Below are 27280 nucleotides of genomic sequence, written 5' to 3'. Positions count from 1 at the left end.
CCTTTTAAGCACCTCTCTGTTCCTCATTTAATGTAGGAGTTTGTAAAGATGGCACCTAGATTTATGCCACTCCCAGAAAACTGGTGGTATTCAAACCCTTCCTATTTATCCTGAAGCCAGAGGGATTTTTGCGTGTGCACATGCACGCGCGTGTACGTACGTACTCTCTCTCTCTCTCTCTCTCTCTCTCTCTCTCTCTCTCTCTCTCTCTCTCCAAGAGCTTCCTCAAGCTTTTGGGATTAAGTCCCCAAGGTGCATCATGTTCTACCAGACCTGTGCCTAGCTGTTTCTGCCAGGCATCCTTCAGTCCTTGTGACTCTGAACACGAACGAGCCTTTTCTAACACCCTTCAACGCATGAAATGCCTTCTATGCTAAGTTCTGTGCTCATGCTACCCTTCTCCCTGGAAGCTCTGCTGCTTGCTGCTCTGGCCTCATTACTCTTGCTTATTCTTCAGTCTCAGCTTAATCCTAAATTTAACGGGAAACCTTCACTAAGAAGAGTTCACCAGACACAGCCACCCCATGCGCTCATGGCTATGGGCTTTTCCTACAGTGTTTTACCTTTCTAGCTCACATGGTTATACAACTCTTTCACAGCATCAGTTCTCGCCTCTACAGCAGAAGCAACCCAGGTCACAGCTCGTGTTTGCTTTTACTCACAATTACCCACCTTCACACAAGCACAAGTGGGCATTTGAGCATTGGCTGGAGGGCTGAACTTGAACTTAGATGTACTCCAGGAATTACTCAATAGACTGGGGGTTCAGAAAACTTACATTCAGTTTCTGACTAAGATCTACTTTTACTACAAATAAAAGATGTTTCTTTTATTAGGGTCTTCAAGTACTTTCTGGTCCTTTGACTGATTTTTAAATTATAAATTAGTAAATTGATATTTTAATGTTACATATATTTATTTTCTTAGGTATCACACATTGACTCTAAAAGAAAAAAATTATTTTTATTATGCTCCTAGAAACAAGTTTTCAAAGGATAAACATGAAACTGAATCTCCAGACCTTTACTCTCCTTGAATAATCTTGCATGTGACCTAGAGACAAGCTACCTGCCACTTTCATATCACATCCCAGTGATGCAAGCCTTCTACAGTGAAGACATCTGATGCAGTAGCATGTACTCTACAACCCTGTACTCAGCATTCACAAATAATACTCAGTCTAGCCTTCTTAAGGTATACACACATTTCCTATAACAAAAACCTACAGATATATAATTTATACTTGTCAGTTTTTTTCTATTGCATTAGCAAGGATGTTTTTAGGTTAAAATACAGTAAAAAGTCAAATATATATTAATAAAAGAAACAGTAACTGAGAAAAAGGAAAGAAACTCCTCAGAATGGTTTTAGTGTACTTCTGCTTAATCTAAGCAGTGTAACCATTACAAGAAATTTATAAAAAAAAAAAAAAAAAAAAATGTAATAAGCATGTAAATTTCAATTTACATAATGTCTTAGTTAGGGTTTCTATTGCTGTGATTAAAACACCATGACCAAAAAGCAAGTTGGGGAGGGAAGGGTTTATGTGGCTTACACTTCAGCATTGCTGTTCATCACTGAAGGAAGTTAGGACAGGATCCCAGAGGCAGGAACTGATGCAGAGGCCATGGAGGGGAGCTGCTTATTAGCTTGCTTCCCATGGCTTCCTCAGCCCAATTCTTATAGAACCCAGGACCAGCAGCCCAGGAATGGCACCATCCACCATGGGCTGGGCCCTCCCCCATTGATCACTAGTTGAGAAAATGCCTTCCTTACAGCTGGATCTCATGAAGGCCTTTCCTCAGCTGAGGCTCCTTCCTCTGATGACTCTAGCTTGCGTCAATCTGACCCACAGAACCAGCCAGTGCACACCAACCCCTATGTTACTGGGAAGGAAGCTTTGGGGTGGAAGGTGTAGAGCACACACGTATTTGGAGGAATGTAAGCAGGCGTAGTGGAGCTCAGGAGGGTTTGGGGTACCTTCCTTTGGTCTCCATCTTATATTTTGAGATAGGATCTCTCACTGAACCACAAACTTACTGTCTGCTAAGCAGGCTGACTGACTGTGCAGTGAGCTCCTGGGTTCTGCCCATTTTCACCTCTCAACACAAAGGTCACAAGGCCCATGAAGCCATGCAGGGATTTATATTCAGGTCTTACTTTCTTAACAAGAACTCTTGCTCACCAGAGCCCCTGGAAGGAGTCCTTTATCTTCAATTGAGAGTTTAAAATGCTATTTATTTATTATTGTGTGCATGATGGAGGCTGGGAGAGGAGTGTGCATGCCATAGCATGCATGTGGAGACTGGAAAACAACTGGTAGAGTCAACTTATTTCTGCCAACCTTAAGTTCTGGGGATTGAACTCAGGTAGTCAGATTTATGTGTCAAGCACTTTACCCACTTGGTCATTTCCACAACTCACCTGAATTTTTTTGTTTTTCTGTTCTAATTGGCATAAGATTAATTAGGCCAAAGCACTTGTTAAGTAGTCAACTTAACAGAAATATGTTGGAAAAATTTTTGCTACTACTACTATTATTATTACTGCTTTTTTTGCACATTTTTCTCTAAATTTTTATAGTGAATAACATAATTAAATTTAAATAGATACCTGATTGACATCTCGTCTCTTCCAGTTTTCCAATCTCCATTCTGAAAGACATAGATATAAAACATGACGTTAAGATTTTTAACAAGAATAAATCATCTTATTTTCAGGTGTGCCGGACACCCCAGGTAAAGGGTAAGTATTGGAAAACTCTTAAACGAAACATGGGGAAAAAAAAAAGAATTGAACTGAAGAAAGCAGAGGGGTATTTCTAAAGGGTTTTTTAAAAGGAAAACTGAAAAATAAACCTTTAGTATTTTCTGTGATTTATTAAGTCTTTAACATGTTCATTTGGAAATATAATATTCAAAACATCCAAGGAAACAGAGGGAAGGACAAGCCTAATGGCGATTGCCAGCAAGGTCACCGCTCACTCACCATAGCTGTCTGCAGTTACTGAGGCAGGTGGCTGATGGCACAAAGGCGGACACACTCTCCCTCCCCTTTACAACCACAGCTGCGATGTCCTTGTGACCACTAACCCCGAATTTTTAAAACAGTGTATTAAGTCACTATAAAACTCCCTTCATGGGGTAGAGCTACTTCAGCTCTTGAGGAAGCTCACACTGATTCCGTAGTGGCTGGACCAGGTTGCACTCCCACCAGCAGTGAGTGGGTGTCCCCTTCCCCCACATCCTCATCATTTGTTCTCATTTGTGCTTGGGGCTTAGTACTTCTGAATGCACTAAGATGGAATCTCAAAGTCATTTTGATTTGCATTTCCCTGATGGCTAAAGATTTGAACATTAAAAAAGTATTTATTCCTCAGCCATTTGTACTTCATCTTCTGAGAACTTTCTGCTTCATGTCCAATCTTTGTTACTGCTGTTTAGTTTCTGAGGAAGTTTTATAATCTAGATACTGACTCTCTGCAGAAGCTTTTTAGTTTCCTGTGGTCTTGTTTATCAGCCGTTAGTCTTAGTGTTTGCATTACTGGGTTCCTGTTCAGAAAGTCTTTTCCTGTACCTACAGTTCAAGCATATTCCCTACTTTCTCTTCTGGCAGGTTCTGGACATCAGAGCTTACATTGAGGTCCTTCCCACACTGCTTTTGGCTGTGGTATTCACCACAGCAATAAAAAGTACCTAATATAGACCTTACTCATATATTTTTGTTTCTAATAGCTTTAATCTCCTACTGGGATAAGTTTCCATGGCATGCATGAGTGCATACATACATCTGCTTTTCATGCCATTAGGATACAACATCATCCTCCACAAAGTTCATGCTCAAGAATGGCTCACCTGAGTTAAAAACAAACAAACAAACAACTTATGTTTTAACCAAGCCTATTCATAAGTTTATGGTTTTATATTAGACAGTGTTAATAACAATCCTTAGCCACATGTAGAGCATGAGCTGGACGCCCCTGTGCTAGTACTAATATCTGTGGAAATAAGAACTGTCCCAAAGACAGCACAGCAAATAAAAGAGCTCTCTACGTCCTATTCCTTTGTGCTTAAGTAAGGCTGGAAGAATCATGACAGTTTACTACTGCTATATTCTGGCCCCTTCTCAAATACTTCCTCTGTAGGCCTATAACCTGACCTGGTATTCTCTGCTAGCACTAACAGTATACGAATAGTATACTGAAAAAATACACAATGACTCACATGAAGACATGCTGTGCTGTCTTCATCTAGGTCCAGAGAGAAATAGCTTGGTACTACATCTAGCTTTTCATATAAGGGATATATATTTTTAGATACTACAATCTCATAAATAATATATTTTTTGCTTAAATTGGAAAAGTATAATTAATTTTACAATTTTCCTCTAAGGAACTATGTATTCTTTCTTGTTTTATTCTTATTTACTTCTAATCAAATTTTTATCATAATAAAAACAAGATTAAAATTTCTAATTCCAAGACATTTAGAAAGACCAAACTAGTTACTAACAGTGGTATATTGGAAAATGCTCAACAAGTGGTTCTGGGGGAAAAAGACAGAGGGAGAGAAAGCAAACCAACTCCTTGATTTGGAGCACTTCCATATAACAGTGACAAAAATAATGACATAACCATTAAAATGAGGGATTTAAAAGTGATTTTTAAAAAACTGATTGAAAATGTCAATTTTAGTTGTATTTGAATGCTGTACACATACATCTAGGACTACAAAGGTGAATACTTGTACCTTTTAAAAACTCATCATCAAATTGCTGAGTGGATACTTTCTGAGGAGCTTTGATTCCAGCTCCCCAAGTGACTAAAGGAGTTAAGGTCTCTGAAGGATGACCAGCCCCATGGGAACCTACAGCAAAGACATCAAGAGTCATCAGATGAGTACAAAATCACCACCAATGGCAAAATCATCTCTAAATGCTTTGTTTTAGAGAATTGATCCATGTAAGGCTGGGAAATCAGAGGCCCAAATTCGGAAACTACTGCCATTTTGCTAAATGGATGTAATGTGATTGTCAAACTGTCTTCTCAAAAACTATGCTGATATCCCTATATTTGGGATTTTGTCAGCTTTTGCCATAAAAAGCTGCTTCTTAAAGTGAGGGGCAATAACTGTCGGGATACAGAAGTGATCAGAGTGATGAAAACACGTGGCCATGCAGCCATTAATGGGACATCTATATCGCAGGTGCACATACACACCAAGGCCCAGGGATCTCACAGAAGGGGGCAGGGCAGACAGAGGCAGAAACAGTAGGGAAGAGATTTTTCCAGGGAACCATCTCCCAGTTGGGAGCAAGTGTTTCAGACCTCTAAAAGGGACAGCAAGATGTACAGATTCACCATGGTTTAAAAACAAAATGTTCCCCCCAGGCTCACATATTAAGTATTTGCTTTGGGAGGCTGAAGAAACATTAGGATCTAGGGGCCAGCTTAGGTCGTTAGTCACCAAAGGTATGCCTTTGAGGGTAAAAACCTGCCCTCATCCCTATTTCTCTATCTTAGCTTCCTGTCTACTACAAGGTAAAGAATCCTCTGGGGGAAAAAAAAAAAAAAAAACCCTAGAAATACGGCAGCGTTCTGCCCAACCACAACACATCCTCCAGGACAGTGAGCCTGAGTCACTCTTTCCTCTCAAGCTGCTTGCCTGTGCTTTGGGCACAGCTGTGCAGGAGGAACTGACACAGAATCCTTTTCTTCCAGCTCACTGTATGGGGCAAAAAGCAGTCCTTTATCAAAGGGAACCCAGCTCACTAGGACATCATCTTGTGATTCAAGAGCTCAAATCTCATCTTTATGTCACACTGTTCTGAGTACAAACTACACTGGCCTTTGACTTGGCTGATGTGAGTTCAGTGGTCCTAGGCAGTCCTGAGCAGTCCCTGGTAAATGCATCTTAACTAGTGACACTTCCTTTGCCTCCACACGGAGGGAATTCCTGGTGGAATTTCTTTTCTAATAGAAAAGTGTGAAGAAAATTTAAAAGTACTTGAGTATTGTTTAATTTTTTTCTACTTTCTCATTTGTAAATGAGACTGTATTCTTTTTACCAAATAGAAAAAAAGATCTTTTATAGAAGGTCATCAGACTATTTAACATTTTAAACACACAATTATGTGTTGGGCACTTGCACAAGACAAGACATCTGATCTCCCGAACACAGCATGTGCAAGCTCTACCTGCCACTGCTTTCACCCAGGCAGCACTGAAAGGCAGACTAACCCCAGTCTGTCATCCCATGATCAGAGGTAAAGACAAACGCTGTTTTCCCATCATCGCCATAGAAATGCTTGAATAGTGACACGATTTCCTTCACTCCATCATCAACTTTTTTAATATTGTCCTTATATTCCCTGTTTACAAAGAAATAAAAAAACAAGTTAAATTAATTTAGAAAAATCAAATTTATTCAACCCAGACTCATTACATTTAAAGTAAAGAACTGAAGAAATGCTTTCTGATTTAATCTTTACTATTTTAAAATCAGAGCCCCTGGTAAGACTAATTTTTTTCCTTTAATGAATTTTAAAAACCCTGAAATAGTTTTCATAGACATTTTAAAAGGAAAATATTGATTAGTAAATATATTTTAATGAACATTTTTTAAATACTAAACAGGATAATGGAGACTTTCAAGTTTATGTCTTATAAACTATTCTGGTGACCTTAATAAGAAAGTGTCATTATTTAAAGTACAAAATATTCCCATCCTATAAAGTATTTGTGACTTAAATCTACTGCAGTGTTGAGAACAAACTGTACTCAAACTTCCAATATAGTTAAACAAAGCTAGTTTAATAGGAATATATTCCAATAATGAAAACAGTGAATCATGTTAAACTAGGGGAATATGAGATATTAATGCTGGTAATTAAACCAGCAGACATTATAGTTAATATAAAACCAATTCAAAATAAAGAATAAAAATGTAAATGATTTCTTCTTTCTTTTGGTCTACAAAGCTGAGAACAACACTAAAGAAGTAGCAACCCTTCATGCAATCGTTTGCTGGATCCAATGCTAACTAAATAAACACCCAAAGGAATGTCATCTTCTGTCATAAACATTCATACCATAAAATGTTTATGCTTTTGAGATCTCCTGAAAATACTCCCCAAATGTGGGTAATTCAGACATTTTTCTCTGCCTTGATAAACAAAGAATATGGTTATGCGCAAGATATATGTGCAGTATGGCCAAAGCAAAGGTGATTTTAACCACTATAAAATTATACATTAAAGAGCTGAAAACAATATATAGGAAAGCAGTTACATGGAGTATTAGTTCTGTTGTCATAATTACAAAGAAAATTTCATATTACACCTAAATTTCAAACAGAATAGTTATTCCCCCATAAGATCAAATTGGACACATCATTAAAATTACCTTGATGATGGTCGGTGAGCATGTCCATTTGTATCTATTCCTAATAAATGTAAGAAAAAAACTACTTTTTCTTCATTTACTTTGGAGAACAAAGACTGGTTGCTCCTCGCAGCATCAAAGAAGTCCTACATGTAACAAATGGGGTAAAAAGTAGTTAATTTATAAATAACTATAAAATTAATTCATTTTACAGTTTTATTTTGTCATCAAGATTTACCAACATGAAATCTTTGTTATCAATTCTGTCCAAATATCATTGAGCTATTCTGATACAATTAGGCAAAATAATTATAGAACAGGGAGCTTAATTTTATACCATTCTTGCCACAGATCTACTGTAATTAAAAAATATTGAAGAACTATTTTGTTTATAGGCAAATGTTAAACAGTAGTGGTAGAAACAGTTCAAGAGCATTTATTATATATAAATATACTTGGAAATGGATCATTTTTCATTATCCTGTCCACTGCCATTTCAGTCAACTGTGATCTCTTACTTAGGTTGTGTGAACTCCTAAATACTTCATCTTCCATGACTAGGACCTGCTTCAAGTACAGTTCAGAACTGATTATATTAACAACACAGTAACAAACTGGATTCATAAGCCTTCAGACATAAATAATTTACTCTGACTCCCATTCATAAACATGTATGCAAGTACCCAAGGAGAGTGCTTTAAAACTATTTTAAATAAACAGATTATATTAACATGTATCATTGCTACATAAGTGTATATAGATTTAAAAGATGCTAACTTTCAACAAGATGAGTATTGTTGAAAAAAATAAGTATTTACAAGTATAAGTGGAATAATTAAGAGAAATTATTCAAGGATAAAACTGCCCTCAAGCTACCATTTATATTTTCCTTGAGTTAAATTTACAGTTTTTTCTATGACTAGCAAAAACTTTTAACACAGACACAAGATTTGGGAAGCTATGAAATACTAATCAGGTAGAGTTCAACTTGTGTCTAAACAGTAGTCACTTGGAAAGCATTTTTAAAGTTCTGCTACTTAAGGAGGCTCATAGGCATCTAATAAAGGCTAGCTGATCTGTTTTGGCTTATCTGATTTTTCTTTCTTTTGTGGGGATTTTTTTTTTATGTGTATGTGAGTATATATATGCAACAAGTACACACAGGTGCCTAAGGAGGCCAGAAGATGATGTCAGACCCTTGGAATGTTAACTATTGGTGGTTGTGAGCCATTCAGTGTCAATGCTAAAGAATCAAACCTGGGGGATCTACAAGAACAGCAGGTGCTCTTAGCTCCTGAGCCATCTGTCCAGCCCCTAATCTTTCTTTAAAATCTAACTTCTTTGTTACTATAAAGGTATTGCCCTGAAACAGCATTTTCAAGATGTTCCACATCTCAATGGCCCACTCCTACCAGACAAGCACCAAAGTCAACAGAAGACTGAGAGTCGCCTGCACTGACTCATCAAAGGAGAAATGGGAAAAGTTTTTGTGGATCCTAACAGAGGGCTCACTTTAGCTTAAGATACAGAGATTTAGAGGGTTATTTCAAAAATGGATTTTGTTAGTCACTGCAGACCATGTAATTTCTTTTAGAAACACATGCTACAACACCAGGTGCTCAAGTTCAGACAGGTAGCAACTAAACTTGAGGTGAGTTCACTCAGAAATAAATTTTCAGGACTCTCCATAAGTGCGTATTTAGTTGTAAAACACTGCATAGCAAATACCTCCCCAGGGGTGCTCAGTGTAAAACAGGACTTAGGACACTGAGGCAAGAAGGCCCCCAACTAAGGCCAGCCTGGGCTACCCTGTTTCAAACCCTGTTTCAAAACAAAGCAAAATAACACACACCTTAACTTTATCAAAAACCCAGGTGTCCAGTTTTGTGGCATCTTGGGCACCAAAATCCTCTCTTTGAGCATCATAACTATATGTATAAACATGGTCACCACTAGCACCTGAAAAAGAAATTTGAAAAAAAACACAGATTTTTTAAAAAAGGTTTAAGCTGTCATAAAACATGAAATAATCAAAATTACTTTTGTTGTTGTTTTGAGATAATCTTGTGTATTATCCACACTAGTCTTGAACTCATGGCCTCAAATTAACCTTCCTCTTAAGCTTCCTGAGTTCAAAGAATACAAGTATGCCCCCATCATACCTAGCTCTACTTAAAGATTTTACAAGTAGGCAGAATTAATTACAAATTGCTTTATGATAGAGACAGGAAAGATAGGAGAAATAACATTTATTTTATGTGCCATGAATAATGTTATATACATCAACATATTCTTTTTGTCCTCAAAAATGACATATTTTACTTGCCAAAATCAAAATCCTAATATGCAATAAGATAAAAATAAGTTCTGAAGTTTGTTTCCATTGAAATGTGTGCTCTTAAGAGGTTATAATATAAAATAGATGAAGATAGCTAGCATAACCCTTCCTAAAACAAACCCAAACATTTCATTTGTCTTAAAATTGTATGTATTTGTCTCAAAATAAGGAACTAAATAGACTAGAATTGTAGTGTGTGCCTGTAATCCCAATACTAGGGAAATGGAGAAAGAAAAAAAATCACAAGTTTGAAGCCATTCATACCCTCTCTCAAAAGCAAGGACTGAGGGAAGAAGGTCAACACACATACACACACACACACACGCACACACACACACACACACACACACACAATAGGTGGACAAATATGTTAACCTTATAACTTCATAAGATTTGTATTACGAATCTATTGTAACTGAAAGTTTTCCTGAGTCCCATATGGTCCGCAACCGCTCAGACCCAAGTAAACACACAGGCTTATATTATTTTTAAACTATGGCCATGGCAAGCTTCTTGCAAGCTAGCTCTTATATCTTAAATTAGCCATAACTATTAATCTATTAATCTAACCACATGTTCTGTGGCTTTACCTGTGTGCCATTACATGCTGCTCCCTGGACGGCAGGCTGGCGTCTCCTCTGCCTCTCCTTTCTCTTCCTATCTGGATTTTCTGCCTGCCTCTAAGCTGCCTTGCCATAGGCCAAATGGCTTTATTTATTAACCAATCAGAGCAACATATTTACAGCATACACAAAGACATTCCCCCATCAATCTATAATTAATTTCTGGAGTGGATAAGCTCTTATACGTCATGAAGATACCACAGCATGAAGTAATCACATTCTACAACCACAGCTCAGCTCTAGTGACCCTGTGACTCTGCTCAACCATTCTACTTCCCACATCCTAGATGCAGATATCTGAAGGAGTTGGTTGTTTACCTACCAAACATAAGGAAACATTTCTTTCGGCTGTGTCTGATTCACACCTCAGGCCTGTTTAATCAACAGTGGCCAGAAGTAGGAAGATTAATTTGGTAAGCCACCATAACTTAATCAGCTTTCACTGCTTCCAAAAGAAAGAAATATGCAGATAGCAAATGGGACCTGTCCAGGGGAGCACCAGCTTATGAGCAGCACATGTACAATTCTGAACACAATACAGATAGCAAATGGGACCTGTCCAGGGGAGCACCAGCTTAGCAGCACATGTACAATTCTGAACACAGAGTTCACTTTCTGGACACAAATTTTCTTCAGTCATTCTACTTATAGCCATACTATATATATGACATCATAAAATCTTTACATTGAATGATTTGTCACTTTGCTCCCAGTAAAGATCATTTAGTGACAAGAACTTCACCCAACTTTTATAAAATAAATGAGTTTTCTAATCAAGAGATGACCTAATATTTGTGGATTTGTTCACATAAACAAACTCAACAAATCCAAATACCAATGCAGTGAACTGTATGTGGTATTTAAATATATTAAATACCATTTCAGTATTATATACATGGCAAAATTATGGCACAATAAATAGATTAGTCATTATAAATGTTTGAATATTTGAAAGTCTTATGTAACTATCTATTGGCTTCTTTAACAAATTATTTAAATATAAAGAGCCAGACACCAACACTGTTCCCATAAAGAGAACAAACACTTTGTTAAATGATGCACATGAATCACTGAATTTTAAAAACAAACTTATAAGGTGTTACATTATTATAATACATTTAATATAAAGAAAAACTGGAGCTCAAGTTTACAAGGTTGTTATATGATAGAATATATCATTTCATTGAATTCAAAAACACTAACAGTGTTATACAACAATATTTAAAATACAACAATATTTAAAATACAACAAAGGAGCAATCCTGTCTATTGAACTGACAGTCCAATCCACTGTAGGATATATATCTGTTTTTAGAAATGATAAAAAATCTCTAGAAATGAATAAATACAACAACATACAAAAATTAAAAAAAAAAAAAAAAAAAAAGCCAGCAGGTAGAGGCACTTGCTATGCCTGACAACCTGAGTTCCATCCCTAGGATCCACATGGATCTGACTTCTAGATAACTACCATGTGCACCATGAGCACACAAAACATATGGCTCTGGCTAGCCTGCAACTCACTATGTAGGATAGGCTGGCCTCAAGCTCAGAGACATCTACTTGCCTCTGCTTCCAGAATACTAGGATCAAAGGCATGTACCACCACAAAAGGGTAAATGAGGATTTTTGGTTTTGTTTTTGTTTTCTTAGATAATCAAGGGATAGAATATAATTAAGTAACAGACTAGCCTAGTATGTGAGAGGCCTTGAGGCTAATGCCCACTACTGCAAGAATAATAAAAACATTTATTTCTGACTTCTTTGCTACCTGAGGAAATATAATCAATACTTTTACCTTTGGCAAACATAGGCAAGATATCTGGACTCCCCCAGCTCCATGTGTACTTGCTCTCATTAAAAAGAGAGTCAAATTCTACAGGATTTTCTTTCCATCCTTTGAGTAATGGAGAAAAGAAGCAAACAATATGATAAGTAAACAACAAAATAAAGTTTGGAAGAAGCATTCTTTAAATAGTGATTGAAGACAACACATGAAACTCAGATTTTATTAGACATATTATAGCCTATCTTAAAATAAATGGTGAATAATTCATTTCTTACTAAAATAATCACTTTTAAATTCTTGATTGTAATGTCTAACAAAGCCATATTTCCATACATACATACTTGTTCAGTAGCACAGGATGATAACAGACTAAAGTTTAATTCCAAAACCAATACCAGGGTGTGTTCATATGAGTAAGGCATGCTCAGACTTGTCACAGGAATCTCAAAACACAGTCTTGAGGCTTGAGAGATGGCTCAGAAGTGAAAAGCACTTGCTGCTCTTGCAAATCCAGATGTCCTAGGTTTGGTTTCCAGCACCAATATTGGGTGGCTCACAACCGCCTGTAACTCTAGTTCCAGGAAGTCGAATACCTTCTTCTAGCCTCCATGGGCACCTGCACACATGTGGTGCATAAACAGACCACACACACACACACACACACACACACACACACACACATACACACACACACACACACACCTTTAAAAACACATTGAGTTTTCAACTAATGACATGATTCAGTAGTAGGAAAAGTATTTCTATAGCAAGCGTTTTATTTGATAAAAATTGTTTCAGAACACAACCTTTAGCAACTGCACTGACATCCTCATAAAACCCAGCTATTAGGGCAACATGGCCAGGCCGAGACTCTGTTGGCACACGTGTGTGAGATATTCCCCAGCTGCCTTCATGCATTATAACATTCCTGAAAGAAAATTGGGATGAAAAGTTAATATATGCTAGTACTAAAACTCTCATAAGGCTTTAAGAAAGATTTTTATACAAGGAGTTAAGCCAAAAAGTTAATTTGAAGATGGAAAGGAATTTCAAAACCCAGTTGAGTTGATCCTAACCCTATAATGCCACCAATTCACCACAGTAGCATAAAGGAAGCCAGATAATAAGAACAAAGAAAACACTCACTTATCACAGAGAAATAAGAGACAAACTACACCCTAGTGTTCCAAGCCACAAAGCAGAGATGTTGGGTTATGTAGAAAAAAATGATATGCAGAATATTATACTGTTAAATTTTATTTGATGTTATGGTTATATAAAATGAAGTTTTTGTTTTTAACACTTACATTATAGTGTTTGGTGAAGAAATGCCACATTGTCTTATTTTCAAAATGTTCAGGGGAAAAACTAAAAATTCTACGGTACATATATCCACAGTTGAGGGTAAGAAAAAATTCACATATTTTTAAAGTTGAAAACAAAAAAGGCAAGACACAGAGGTACATGGCCTTATCCTAGGGCTTGGGAGGCAGAAACAGGCAGATCTTTGAGTTTGAGGCTAGCCTGGTCTATATAGCAAGTTCCAGGCCAGTCAGGGCTATATAGTGAAACCTTGTCCCAAAAAAAATTATTTTTAAAAAGTTTAAAAGACTGTCAACTGTAAGCTAATGTTCATTAATTCAGAATACAATCTTTTTTTAAAACTCAATCTGTCATTTCTACGACACACCCCTAACTTGTTGACATCCTTACCTAATAAAAGGTGCTCTAGAATTTCCATCTTCATCTACTTCATAAAGAGCATCTGTTCTCAGGCCATCAGCAACAAATAATACTAATCTTTTTGCTGGAGGAGGTAACACTGTAAACTGAGGAGTCATTCCATGAACCAAAGGAGATGTAAAATAAATGTCAAAGATAGAGGCGAAAAACACAAAATGTACAATCAATCCCAAAGCAAAAAACAGCAGCATATCCAGAATGAGCTATCTGCAAGAGAAACAGAGAACAAAGTCAAGCTGGGCACACCTGACGAGGATCTTTCTTCTACATATCCGATAGTTTCACACACACTGTCCCTGTGTCAGGATACTACACAACTTACACTTCCCTCCTTTACCATGGTAACAATAAACATTGTTTAACAACTTAATACTGAAATAAAATATATGCTAAAGTACACCAAGCAAAAGAAATCAAGTTCAATCAGGATTAATAAACTGTAACTAATACAGTTAACTACCAAACAATTAAAAATTATCAAAGAAACACAGAACAGAAGGTCCTAAAATGAGTTAGGCTCGGTCACAGGAAATCCTAAATAACACAGAAACATAACTCAGGCCATTCTTGGTTGTCTGCACAGCACTGTTCCTACTCTTAGAATTTAAATTTATTACATTACATACACCTTTAAATTTTTTGAGTTAATTTTTTTTTTAACTTTGGTAATCAGCTTAGGGGTTTGTCTGACTTTCTTGAGTAGCAACAAACTGAATGGGAAACATGCATTCTATCCATTTGGCTGAGTTACTCACAAGAAGTTAAACTTCATTTATGCTTCAGAAAATCTGTACTCCTTAAATAAACACTTTATTTCCCTAAGTCAATGAAAAAGGGTCTCATTTATTCATTGAATACAAACTGTGTGTCCCTAGAAAAGAGCAGCAAAAAGACCTATCAGAGCGCTGATGAGTTGACAAATACTAAAGGATGAAAACCAAGCAGTAAAATGTTTAAATAATACCGTAAGATAGTGTGCCATTAATCCTCAAAGATCAAAGCATCCACAGGAACATTTTCAAATCTGTCTATCATTCTGCTTTAGTTGATAACTGTGTCTACAGATTGAGAAAGTAAAACACTAGAATTTCTCTTACTTGAAGCAGTATTAGGTACATATAATGACCTTGAGCTGAAAAATACACAAGAAGAGAATTACAGAGACATCTTTTACTTCCTGGTCTGAAGAATCAAATATCACAAGGATAGAGAGTGTCCTGTAAAGAGGAAAGAGACACTCTAAATGGGCTTATCAAAGACAAACAAATTAAAAAATAAAATGAACCAAAGGTCAAATTAGAAGATACTTTTTTATTCTAAGGGAATTTAGGATGAATAAAATATACAAAGATTAATATTGCAATCTAATCTCCAGTGCAATGCTTGCTTCTTTCCTAGTTTACATGATCATTAAACTACATAGTCAGCACCATTGTGCTCTGAATATTAATAATTTAAATACAGAAAAATTAGCCTGGATTCTACTAGGTTGTGACCTATTTAGGGGTTAAATGACTCTTTCACAGGGTTAACCTAAGACAACCGGAAAACATAGACATTTACATTACAATTTGTAACTGTAAGAAAAATTACAGTTATGAAGTACCAATGAAAATAACTTTATGGTTGGGGGTCACCACAACATAAGGAACCGTATTAAAGGGTCTCTGTAGCATTAGGGAGGTTGAGAACTACTGGTTCTAAGCAAATACTTCTCAACAGTTTCTTTAAAAAATTATCTTGTCACCGGGCAATGGTGGGTCACACCTTTAATCCCAACACTCAGGAGGCAGAGGCAGGAGGACCTCTGTGAGTTTGAGGTCAGCCAGGTGTACAAAGTGAGTTCCAGGACAACCAAGGCTATGAAATGAAAGCCTGTCTTGAAAAACCAAAAATAAACAAACAAACAAACAAATAAATAAAATGTATCTTTTCTCCACTTTTATGGAGATAAGCACCTTCATACAATTAAAAAATATTTAAAAATAGATATTAACATTTAAGATGTTTATTACATTTTTATTTGGGTTTGTGTGTGCATGTGTGTGTGCACGCACGCAAGTGTGCAAACGCTCACATATTCATATGCACAAGCATGCCATGGCACAAATGTGGAGATCAGAAGACATCTCTGAGATCAAACACTGGTCTTCAGATTTAGTGGCAATGCCTTTACTTACTCTGTCATCTTGGCAGCCCCAGCAATTTATTTTTCCTTGACCATGTATTATCATTTCTCTTAAAAACAAACTCTTCTCATATAGCACGTACCACTATCACATTTTGTCCTGTAAATGCATCTTTGCTTACAAATCCCAAATTGAAAAACACAGAAGTAATTTTGTCCTCAATTTTTGACTATCAATAGCAGTCATGTGATTAAATAAAATGTGTATGTGGGGCTTTGGATTTAGCTCAGTGTAGACTTGTGAGTTCAGTACATAACTGTCTTTGATGACTTAATGTCTGTTTCTGTCACTTCTCCATAATTCAAGGACAGCAGGAAAGGTCATCATTTGCATCCGTTACAGTTTTACACGAAGACTCAAATGTTTGCTGAATAAATCATTTAGGATTAAGTTTCAATACCAATATGCACAATAGCCACTAGAGGTCGCCTTGCTTCTATGTTTGGGTTTCCTGGATAAAATCTTGAGGTTTCAAAGATATTTTCAAAACAAACACAAAAAAGCCCATGTTTTAAGTTTAATTTATTATACAAGCAGTTGCAGTGACTTGAAAGTATGAATATTCACATAGTATCTACTATACCCAAACACATTTATCTCAAGCAATATTGCCATATAACATTTTTCTTTAAAGGGAATCACTTTTTATTCACATTTACTGAAAAGTCAAACTTCACTGGGATTTGTTAGCAAATGGTTGATTATTTGGAAACCTCCAAAATAAATGCATAACTATTAAAATTCAAAGCACACATATTCATTTGCCTAGAAAAATCTAAGTTTACATCTGTGGGATATTTACCATCATGAACTAAAAACTAATGAAATATTAGACACTATCATACATTAAATCAATAAAACTCTGCATTTATAATGTTATTTGAGGTTATTTAAGACTATGACATCCTCAAATAATTTTAACACATAAATGATTGAAGTGTTTTTTTAAAAATCTACCTTTTGTATTTTTATTGCTAAGGGATAAACATCAATGACTATCCTTATTCAGATGTCAGCCTAAAAGGCTTTCATCTGGGTCAGTCTTCCAATGAAGAAAAGTGTAGCAGATTATTATTTTAAGATGTGTTACATTTGTTTATACTGGAGAACATTTGTTTTAATGCTTCAAAGATGTGTTGCATTCTTTTATGTTGCATTTGTTTGAATCTGTACAGCTGTGTTACTTTGCCTGTCTAAAACACCTCATGATCTAATAAAGAGCTGAGCGGCCAATAGTGAGGCAGGAGAAAGGATAGGCTGGGCTGGTGGATAGAATTAATAGAAGGAGAAATCTGGGAGAAAGAAAAGAAAGAGAGCAAGAGTACAAGGAGAGGAGGACACTAGGGGTCAGCCATCCACACACACAGCCAGTCATGGAGTAAGAGTGAAAGTAAAATACACAGAAGTAAGAAAAGAAAAAAGCCTAGAGACAAAAGGTAGATGGGGTAATTTTAAGTTAAGAAAAGCTGGCAAGAAACAAGCCAAGCTAAGGCCCAGCATTTATAATTAAGAATAATCCTCTGTGTGTGGTTTACTTGGGAGGTGGGTGGCAGACCCCCAAAAGATCAAAGAGCAAAAAGGCAAAGAGAAAAGAGCAAAAACAACCAGCAACAAGAAAGAAATTTCCAACAACTATTAATAAATTATAAGTGGAAGTCAGAAATTCTTAATATCCCAGTGTGTTTCTTAATATCCCAGTGTGTGCATTAAAGCTATTCATGCACAATCCAGAGAGGCAAAGTTAGCCTATGGTAAGACTGGTCAATTGATTTGCTAATGCAAATCAGAAATGAAGTTAGATAAAGAAGCCTCCAGTTACAGGACAAGAACTAGAAACAGTAACTACAGATGTGTATAACAGGTCAGCCACAGAACTTAAATGTTCACCTTAGGACTCAGAGGCAAACATTTTAAATCTATTTTCGATTTGCACTTTAGAATCCAGACCTTAAACTTAAAGCTGCTGCCTCTTTTAGTCCTACTGACTTAATTGCTTTTGTAGGCTCCATTAGCCATTATTTGTGTTTTAAAACTTGCTAAATGTCCTCAGTAGCCAATAGTCCTTCAATTAATAACTGACCATTCTAACATCTGCTGCCAACCAGCTACCAGGCACCATGACAAGAGCATTCACAATTCTATGTACTTTCATTATCCCCCAGGGCAGACAAATGAAAGTGAGGCTGAGAGAGTTTAGGTTCAAACATTTCCAATGTCTCACAATAAATAATGTGTATAGGCTTTTCTATCATCTTAAGTGCAGTTCTCCTCACAAACTCTGAATGCAGCTTTCCAAACATCCTCATCACAAAGAAGGAAAAAGTGTACATAAACAATACATTTCTGCTCAAGTCTTTCCCATGACATTCACTAATCCTCCAATTCCAAAATTTGGTTCCATTTTTAATTTCTTTGGCAATCTCAAAGTAAGGACTGATAATCCCTTTTGCTAAGAAATGTGAAATACAATACAATATTGGCCATTTTATACTATTTCCAGGATATTGAAGATCTTTTTTTCAGGTTCATCAATAAATGGTACAGAACAGTATTTATCCAAAGAATTGGAAGGTAAAGTCTTATTTAAACAACAACAAAATCCTTACTACAAACACTATGTTTCAATTATCTTATAATGGAGCAAGGTTCCTTATAGTCTTTTACAATCTGGGTTAACTTTCTCCTTGTCTCCCTGTTCCCTGTCTCCAACTGAAACCATCCATGCCGGCTTCCATGTTCCTCCTCCCACCTTCATAGCACAATATCACATGTAACACTATTTTAAAAGCTTCTGAGGAAACCCAAACAACAGCAATAAAAAAGACCAAAAACAAAAAACAAACAAAAAAAAAAAAACTCTCTAAGCCTCATTCAAATGAAATTTTTGTTTCTTGAGACTGATTACACTGAAATAAAAGCCTACATCTAACTTCTGGCATACTTTACATGTAAACCAATAAAAGAGACACCAGTGCTTCACTGTAACAGAGCAGGTAGTTTGCACTGCGGCGTATTCATTTCATTGTCTGTTCGGAGCTTTTTAGTAGGGAAAGAAATCTATAACCTGGGAAAAGTGACTATCTGTGTGTAACAAAATAGAAGATCCCTTATCACCTCAGCCTACAAACAAAGAATAACACGAAAGATAAACGATCTTCAAACTTATTAGTATAGTTATGTGCTAAAGCTTCATAAAGAAAATCAATTCTCTCTACAGCGTGCAATGTTTTTAATCGTTAAGCTCCACAGTCAAAAACCTTGATTCTAGCCTAAATGAACTCAGAAAATTTTCAGAGAATTGTGGGAAAGAATGGTTTGTGACAAAAGATGCTAGTGCCACTAGATGTGTCCTACTGGAATGGACTTGACCAGGTCATCAAAGCTGCCCAGACTAAAGTTTACAAACTTCTACTGTGAGACAGCGCTTAACAGTTTGAAATTTTATGTACTTATGTATGTTAGCTCCAAGGGTTTACAGAGCACTTAGTTATCATCCAAGTCCAGGCAGTTCACAGATGAGTGCAAAGGCAACTCCAAACTCCAGTGCTGCAATTTCCGCCCAGGCTCTATCTGCACCCTGCAGCTTTCTAGGTCTACCTCTGGGGACCGAGGGCACGCCCTCCCTTAACCGCAAAGACTCGGTGCAGTCGCTGGACCTCCAAGCACGGGAGGGTGAAGCAGGCATATTCTGAGTACTGTCCACCGCACTTGCCATCTGGGCGAAGGCAGCAAACAGCGGCAACACCAGAAGCGTGAAGGGAGCTGCGGGCACGCTGCCTCTGGGCTGGCTCAGCCACACCTCGAGTGCAAGGGTCCCGGGGCTTTACCTGGGGCTTATCCGGCTCAGGCCCGGGCTCGGGACGGGGCTTTCTAGCACGAAGGCAGGACCCAGGGACATGAAAGGTCCCTCGGCCCTCTCAAAGCACAGCCAACTCCTACCCCTCGGTCACCTCCGCCTCGGCACCTCAAGGGAACGCCCCCAACCTGCCCAGGCCTCCGCTGCTCTCGCGATAACTCTCTGGCCTGCCCCAGGAACTCCAGCCAATCCGCGAAGGGTTGTGGGCGTGGCTTTATGTTTGAGTCTAGAGCGGGTCCTTCAATCTTCCGACTCCTGGGCCTAAAGTGGGTGGGGCTGAGGCGGAGACGGGGCGGAGCAAGGACGGGACACAAACCAGTTCTCGCGAGACTAGAGACCAGGAAGACGCCTGCAGAGCCGGCTGCTGGTGCAGCGGCGGCTGAGGCGGCGGGTCCGCTGCATCCTGGCCTCCTGCCTCCCAGTCCCGCCTGGTCTCTAGGGCAGAAGGGACGCAGTCCCTCCGGGCTGTCTAGGTGCTCAGTGGCTGCCAGGACGTAACGGGGATTCAGGTTGCGGCCTGTCGGGCCAGGCAGGGAAGCACCCACACTCCTGATAGAGTAAGATGGCGGCGATGGCACCCGGAGGTGGTGGCAGTGGTGGCGGCGTAAATCCATTCCTCAGCGATTCCGATGAGGACGACGACGAGGTAGCGGCGACCGAGGAGCGGCGGGCAGGACTTCGGCTGGGTGCTGGGGTCGGCCTAGATCCTGGCTCTGCGGGCTCGCTGTCGCCGCAGGACCCCGTGGCCCTGGGGAGCAGCGCGCGACCAGGGCTTCCTGTAGAGGTGGCCGCCACTCCGGCGACCTTGGGGGGCAGCGGGGAGACCCCTGCCCGATTGTCAATCGATGCCATCGCCGCCCAGCTGTTGCGCGATCAATACTTGCTGACTGCCTTGGAGCTGCACACTGAGCTGTTGGAGAGCGGCCGCGAACTACCGCGGCTGCGCGATTACTTTTCCAATCCTGGCAACTTCGAGAGGCAGAGTGGGACCCCACCAGGGATGGGGGCGCCTGGGATCCCTGGAGCATCCGGCGTTGGAGGCTCTGGAGGTCGGGAGCCAAGTACGACCTCGGGTGGAGGGCAGCTCAGTAAGTAGGCGCAGCCTGTCACACCTGCAAGACACGAGATTAGAAGAGTTACCGTGCTGTTGAGGGGTGTTTGTGGGCGTGTTCTGAGTCTAGGGTCGTTTTGGGAAGCATATTGAGCGAGGTGGGAGGTGTCCTACGTAGTGAAAGCAAAAAGATCCCTCTGTAGCTGTTCCTTGTACCGGCTCTGATCTCTGGCCGGTGCTAACACTGCTCCTGGCCCCCCTGTTGGTATTGGGACCTATAACATCAAGAGTTTCCAGTTTATTGGCTATTATGGCACTCTAGAAAGCTTCCTTATTACTTGGACATTTTGCTCTAGGCATTTTTCCTTTCTTCCACAATCTCTTGAATCACGCTACCAGGAAATAATGTTTCTTAGTAATTCTTTGATTCACTCAAGAGCAGAGAAAGAACAGAAAACATCAGTGCTCTCCACTGAAGTTGGATCCACTGAAGACCTTTTGTCTTTGGGAGACTTAATCAAAAATTGGTTTTTATGTTATTTTATATAATTTATGTTAATAAGAAGGAGGAAATGGATTTTCCTGCTTCATAGGATGTGTCTGTTTAATACCAAGATAATTTAATTTCATTGCGATATGGGGTTAATTTAAGATAAAAAAGGTAGATAACAAGCAGCCTGCCACGGCCATACAGTTTGTAAGCAATATAAGTTTCTGTGTGCTTTCTTGGTTGGGTCTGAGCGACTGTGGGACTGGCGGGTAAGAGAGATTTGTCCTGCCTGGGGCAGGCAGGAAAACTCTAACTACATTTCATTACCCCAATTTTAGTAGTGTTCAATTTACAGGGAAGCTATGGAACAACTAAGGATCTTCTGCCAACCTTTTTTTCACATAGCACCACTGTGTAGGCTTTTTTTCTCTGAATGAGCTAGTGATATTTTTCTTGCTACATAATTTTTCTTTTTTTTCTTTTTTTCTTTTTTTTTTTTTTTTTTTTGATTTTTCAAGACAGGGTTTCTCTGTGTAGCTTTGCGCCTTTTCCTGGAACTCACTTGGTAGTCCAGGCTGGCCTCGAACTCACAGAGATCCGCCTGCCTCTGCCTCCCGATATTTGGCTACATAATTTTTAGCAGCAGAGTAATCACTGATATAATCATTATTTATATATGTTTTATATGAGGATTCTCAATGTTCTTTTTGAGAGGCATCAAATTTTTCACACACTGATGCTAATACTTTGGTAAGGCCAACTGGAATTTACTAACAGATAAACCCAATTGATTTCTCTGAGTGTCTGTAGTTTTGAATGATTTCGGAGACATAAATTGCTAAAGTTTGATGTAGTAGAACTGGGAAGAATGCATTTTCTATCAGGGTAAATCCTAAGCACATCTCCTTCTTTTATAACTGTCTAAATTACCTAATGATTGTCACCTGGCAAACTCCCTCATTGAGACCCAGGCCAAATGTCACTTTTATAGTACTTTATGTGTATCCCAGGTTTAGTTAGTTTTAACCTACATCATAGCCTTTAGCTCTATTGTATTTGGTTTGATGGCAGTAATGATTTAATATAATAACATGTTATTTTGGAGCTCCTGCCTCTTTTCCCAGGACTGAGGATTAAACCTAGGGCCCTGCATCTAATAGACAATCTTCCTACTTTTGTGTGTGCGAGAGAATAACTACTGGTTGGAAGATTAGGACTTTTCATATTTTACCTTTTAGTGGTAGATCTAGGATTTGAACTCAGATCTCTATCTTAACATTCATTCTACCATAGCTACTGTATTTTAAGATACAAGTCAGCAAAAGTTTCAGTTTATCATCAATCAAAATAGAAGGCAAGCAAGGTGATAAAAAAAATTGATAATCTAAAGGATGAACTGAGAAAGCATAGCACCGTATTGAGTGGGAGCTGAATGTTATGTCAGGAGCATCACTGCATTTCGTCACGGTAATTGCACTGCATAGCATTAAACTCAAAGTCAGGACAGTTACACAGTTCATGTGATTGTAAGTTATCAAGGATAGTCGATTTAGCCTCCAAGAGAACCAAGCACATTTTTAATAGACTATTTTTTATTCTTTTATTCTTTCAGAATTTCATACAATATATTTTGATCATATCCATCTTCTATTCCTCCCCCCAACTCCTCACCCAACCAACTTCACATTCCCCTCCTCTCTTTTTAAATAACCCACCAAGTCTTTTGTGCTGCCCATAAACTCATGGGTATGAGCCCCTTCTCTGGAACATGGTTGCCCTACCATGGGCCATACCCTTAAAAAACTGACTCTCCCCCAGAAGCCATCAACTGTCTCTGGCTCCCCGGGTAGTTGTATGAACTTGTGAACCCCTCCCTACTCCTTGTTGGAATGTTGATTGACTTGCTCTTGTACAGGTCTTGTTGAGGGCCTCCGCAGCCACTATGAGTTCATTGGGCTGGGTCCTGATGAGGGAATTTGTCAGGTGACAATTAGATGTCATTAGTCCTGTCATATACAAAAGACAGTTTTTTTCCAGTCCTCCCCAACCTCTGTTCTTAGAGTCTTTCTACCCCTTCTTTTGCAACAGTCCCTTGAGGCTTGGGAGTGTATGATACAGATATCTCATATTTATATTTGTGGTGGAACACTCTGCTGACATTCTCTGATTCAGTTTTGAGTTTCTACTTAACTACCAGCCAGATCCAAGCATATTTATCAACTAATCTGAATCAAATCATCTAACAAGGCCAGATTAGCTTGTATGACTGATTTCAGTCAAGCTTAGCTGCGTGATTGCATGTGATTTTCCTGGTGATAGAACATGGCTCAGCCTCAGGGAGAATAAAACAAAGTTGTAAGCATGGGTGTAGCCTTCTGGATTGTCTCACCCATTTCAAAAATTACAAGTCAGTTTGTTTTTAAAACCTGCTAGTCCTGTTGTGGAGGTATAAGATTGCTCAAAGTAGTGTCATCACATTTTTCTGTTTTTTCTGCCATCTCTCAGTTCTGTATTTGTTGTGCTGCCTTACTTTCAGCTTGCATCGGAACCACCAGTTTTACCCTTATTTTGTGGTTTGATCTCATCCTCTATCTCTATTCTTACTTGATTTTTTTTTCCACTTTACTATTATTAGCTACTGTTGTTAACACAGATTTACATTTTCTTGCACTAGAATACAAATGTAAAGTAAATAATCCTGTGCACCATGTAGAAAACAGTATCAGAGATAGGTAAGATCAAAAAGTATGAAATAAAGCCAGTGTTGGTGTGCATGCCTCAATCCCAGCACTCAGAAGGCTGAGTTCAAGGCCAGTCTAGTCTACAGAGTGAGTTTTAAGACAGTCAGGGCTACACAGAAAAACCCTGTGTCAAACAAAAGAGAACAGAACAACAACAACAAAGTATGAAATGAATTAGGATAAAGTAGAGAGGCAAAGCATATAAATATCATAGTTGTTAAGGGAACATGTCACAAATAAAAGGGCACTTGTGGAACTTTCTAGAAGAGATAGAGGAATCCAGAGGATATGAAAGCCTCAATGCAAGGTAATTAATTTTTTTTTTTTTTTTACTTTTTTAATACAGCTATGCAGAGTTAGTTTTCTCTTTCTACTTCTCTGTGAGTCCAAGTGATAGAACTCAGGGAGTTGTAGTTGGAGATCTTCTCTCCAGCCCCTGCCAAGCCCTGTTAGTCCAACAACCCACTTATAAAATAAACACACAGACACTTATATTATTTAAACTACTTGGCCATTAGCTCAGGCCTACCATTGTCTAGCACTTACTCTTATATTTAGCCCATTTCTATTAATCTATACTTTGCCACATGGCTCATGGCTTACCAGTACCTTACATCTTTCTTGTCATGGCGGCAGCTGGCAGTATCTCTCCCTCCGCCTTCCTGTTCACCGAATTCTCTTCTCTACTTGTCCCACCTATACTTCCTGCCTGGCTACTGGCCAATTAGAATTTTATTTGCACAGAGCAATATCCACAGCAGGTAGTCAAGCCTGGTAGGAAGTGTCTTTACCCACTTGAGGCAGTTCACTGTCCCTTTCTTTTAACTTTTTAAAATTAGCATACAAAGTAGTAGGTGTCATTGTGGCATCTCATACATCCATGTCACTATCCTTACTCATCCCCTCTTCCTCACTGCTGTTCCTTCCCTCCCTCTGAATTGTCCCCTCTTAGGCTTTTATGTCAGATGTATTCCATTACTCACCCTCCACCATTACCCTTCTTTATAATTCCCCCCTACCACGGCCCGCTTTCTACTTTTATCTTACTTTTTTCACACATACAACCCATATGTACACATAGAAAGTTAAATCTAAGGCCATGTATGAGAGAAAACATGTTATTTGTCATTCTGAGTCAGGATTATTTTACTTAACATAATGATCTCCAGTTCATCCAGTTTCTTGCAGATACCATGATTTCATTTTCCAGAAAAATTCTGTTGTGTTTGTTTGGGCATGAATGCTGTGTGTGTGTGTGTGTGTGTGTGTGTGTGTGTGTGTGTGTGTGTTATGAATAGTAAAGAAAATAGCTATGACTGTACAAGGATCTCTATGGTGTGCTGACAATAGTTCAGTTATATATACCTACAAATGGTGCAGCTGGGTCATCATATATATGTCTATTGTTAGATTTTGAGGAGCTTCCACACTGACTTTCTTAATGGATATATGAGCTTACATTCCCACCAAGGCATCCTCTTTCCCCTTATCCTCACCATCCGCTGTTGTTTTGATGGTAACTATTTTTTGTTGTTGTTGTTTTAAATTTATTTATTTTGTGTGAATGAGTGTGTTCTACCTACATGTATGCTGTGCGCTATGTGTATGCTTGGTACCTGTAAGGGTTAGGAGAGGGTGTCAGACACCTGCAATTTGAGTTACAGATGGTTGTGAGCCACCATGTGGATGCTAGGAACTAAACTTATGTCCTCTGCAAGATCAACAGAAACCCTTAACCACTGAACCATCTCTCTAGCACTGGTCATAGCAATTCTGCCTAAGACAAAATAGAATCTCATTGCAGTTTTATTTTTTATTTTCTTTATGACTAAAGATAATGAGCATATTTTCAAATATTTACTAGTCACTTGCTTTTTTTGAGAACTATATGTCTGATTCATTAGCCCATTTGTTGATTAGATGGATATTTGTTTGGTGTTTAACTTTTAGAGTTCTTTATTTATTCTAGGTATTAGTCCTCTGTCCTATGCTTGGCTCTTTCTTGATTTCTTTTTTAATTTCATTTTAAATCAGTTGGGCTGCAGACTGGTAGATATTAATTCTACTTTAAGTTTGTTTCATGTTGGTGTGCACATATATGACTTAGTTGTAATGGCTTATGAGCTTATTTAAAGCAAAGAGCAATTCTTGATGAATTTTGTGTTTCACTCTTCTCTCTCTCCTCTACCCCCAGTACTCAGTGGATAACCTAGGACCCCACACATGCTACACAAGCTCTGCCACAGAGCTACTTTCTCCAGCCTTCCTTTCCTTGCTTCCTGCTTCCTTCCTTGCGTTGTTGTTGTTGTTGTTGTTGTTGTTGTTGTTGTTGTTAAAGACAGGATCTTTCTGGGTTGCCAAGCAGCCACTGAACAATCTCTATAGCAGAAGCACACCTTGAATTCTTCTTGGCCCACCTTTCAGCCATAAATACAAAGCTGAACTGGCTGACTATCTAGTTAGCTATTCAAAATTACTTCCTCCAAAACAATTCTTTCCAGCCCTCTTATAATTAGCAAAAGTTTGCATTATAGGGAAAATAACAACCGCTTTTAGAATTTGCTTCCTTTTTTGTCTAGTATATGATAAAATTTGATTTTAAAATAACTCTAGCAGTAAAGTTACTCATCTAATTTTGTATCTTTCTGCCTTTTCAGCGTGCTTTGTATATGTAAAGCCTTAGTCATATTTCCTCAGTGTCTAATATATTCCTACACTGGTTCTTGATGCCTTTTTCTGACACATTCACATAATCACATTCTTCTGAAAGGAAGTCCCTACTTGTTCCTTTCCTGAAGTCTCTCCAGCCCATAGTGATTTGAAGTCCTCTGAACATCATAACCACAGTACATGTTCATCAAATATACATATAAATAAAATTACTTTTACATGTGATTTATAGGTTCACTCTGCATACCTTATATTCAACCTGTCTATAATAGAGTTAGTTCTCAGTCTTGATAAAGTTAAGAACAGGTTTGCTGCTTTCCCAATTATGATGCCTCATCATTAGTTGCTCAGCTATGAAGTAAATTATTAAAAAGTTACACAGCAGACATGCTGGTCTATGAAGAACTAC

General features: G+C 38.3%; 2 protein-coding genes across 6 annotated transcripts in view; one reads left to right on the top strand and one right to left on the bottom strand.

Moving 5' to 3' along the window:
- Pign (phosphatidylinositol glycan anchor biosynthesis class N) overlaps positions 1-20055 on the bottom strand; it is a 146552-nt gene extending 126497 nt beyond the window's left edge. For 2 of the 3 annotated variants that reach the window (XM_036202960.1, XM_036202962.1), the window contains exons 1-9: positions 19891-20055; positions 13845-14081; positions 12938-13059; positions 12141-12239; positions 9234-9340; positions 7403-7527; positions 6239-6369; positions 4749-4865; positions 2614-2654 (exon numbers count right to left, since the gene is read on the bottom strand). In XM_036202960.1, coding sequence (XP_036058853.1) covers positions 2614-2654; positions 4749-4865; positions 6239-6369; positions 7403-7527; positions 9234-9340; positions 12141-12239; positions 12938-13059; positions 13845-14065 — 963 coding nt within the window. In that variant the 5' untranslated portion in view covers positions 14066-14081; positions 19891-20055. Of the gene's footprint in view, positions 1-2613; positions 2655-4748; positions 4866-6238; positions 6370-7402; positions 7528-9233; positions 9341-12140; positions 12240-12937; positions 13060-13844; positions 14082-14971; positions 15092-19890 lie in introns of all 3 variants that reach the window. The other variant, XM_036202961.1, reaches the window with a different exon arrangement.
- Positions 20056-20254: 199 nt separating this feature from the next.
- The window catches only part of Relch (RAB11 binding and LisH domain, coiled-coil and HEAT repeat containing), a 99995-nt gene continuing 92969 nt past the window's right edge, over positions 20255-27280 (top strand). For all 3 annotated transcript variants that reach the window (XM_036202159.1, XM_036202161.1, XM_036202158.1), the window contains exon 1: positions 20255-21007. In XM_036202159.1, coding sequence (XP_036058052.1) covers positions 20482-21007 — 526 coding nt within the window. In that variant the 5' untranslated portion in view covers positions 20255-20481. The remainder of the gene's footprint in view (positions 21008-27280) is intronic.

This window comes from Onychomys torridus, chromosome 11 (genome assembly GCF_903995425.1).
Source record: "Onychomys torridus chromosome 11, mOncTor1.1, whole genome shotgun sequence".
Lineage (NCBI taxonomy): Eukaryota > Metazoa > Chordata > Mammalia > Rodentia > Cricetidae > Onychomys > Onychomys torridus.
This window is presented reverse-complemented; position numbering and strand designations above follow the sequence as displayed.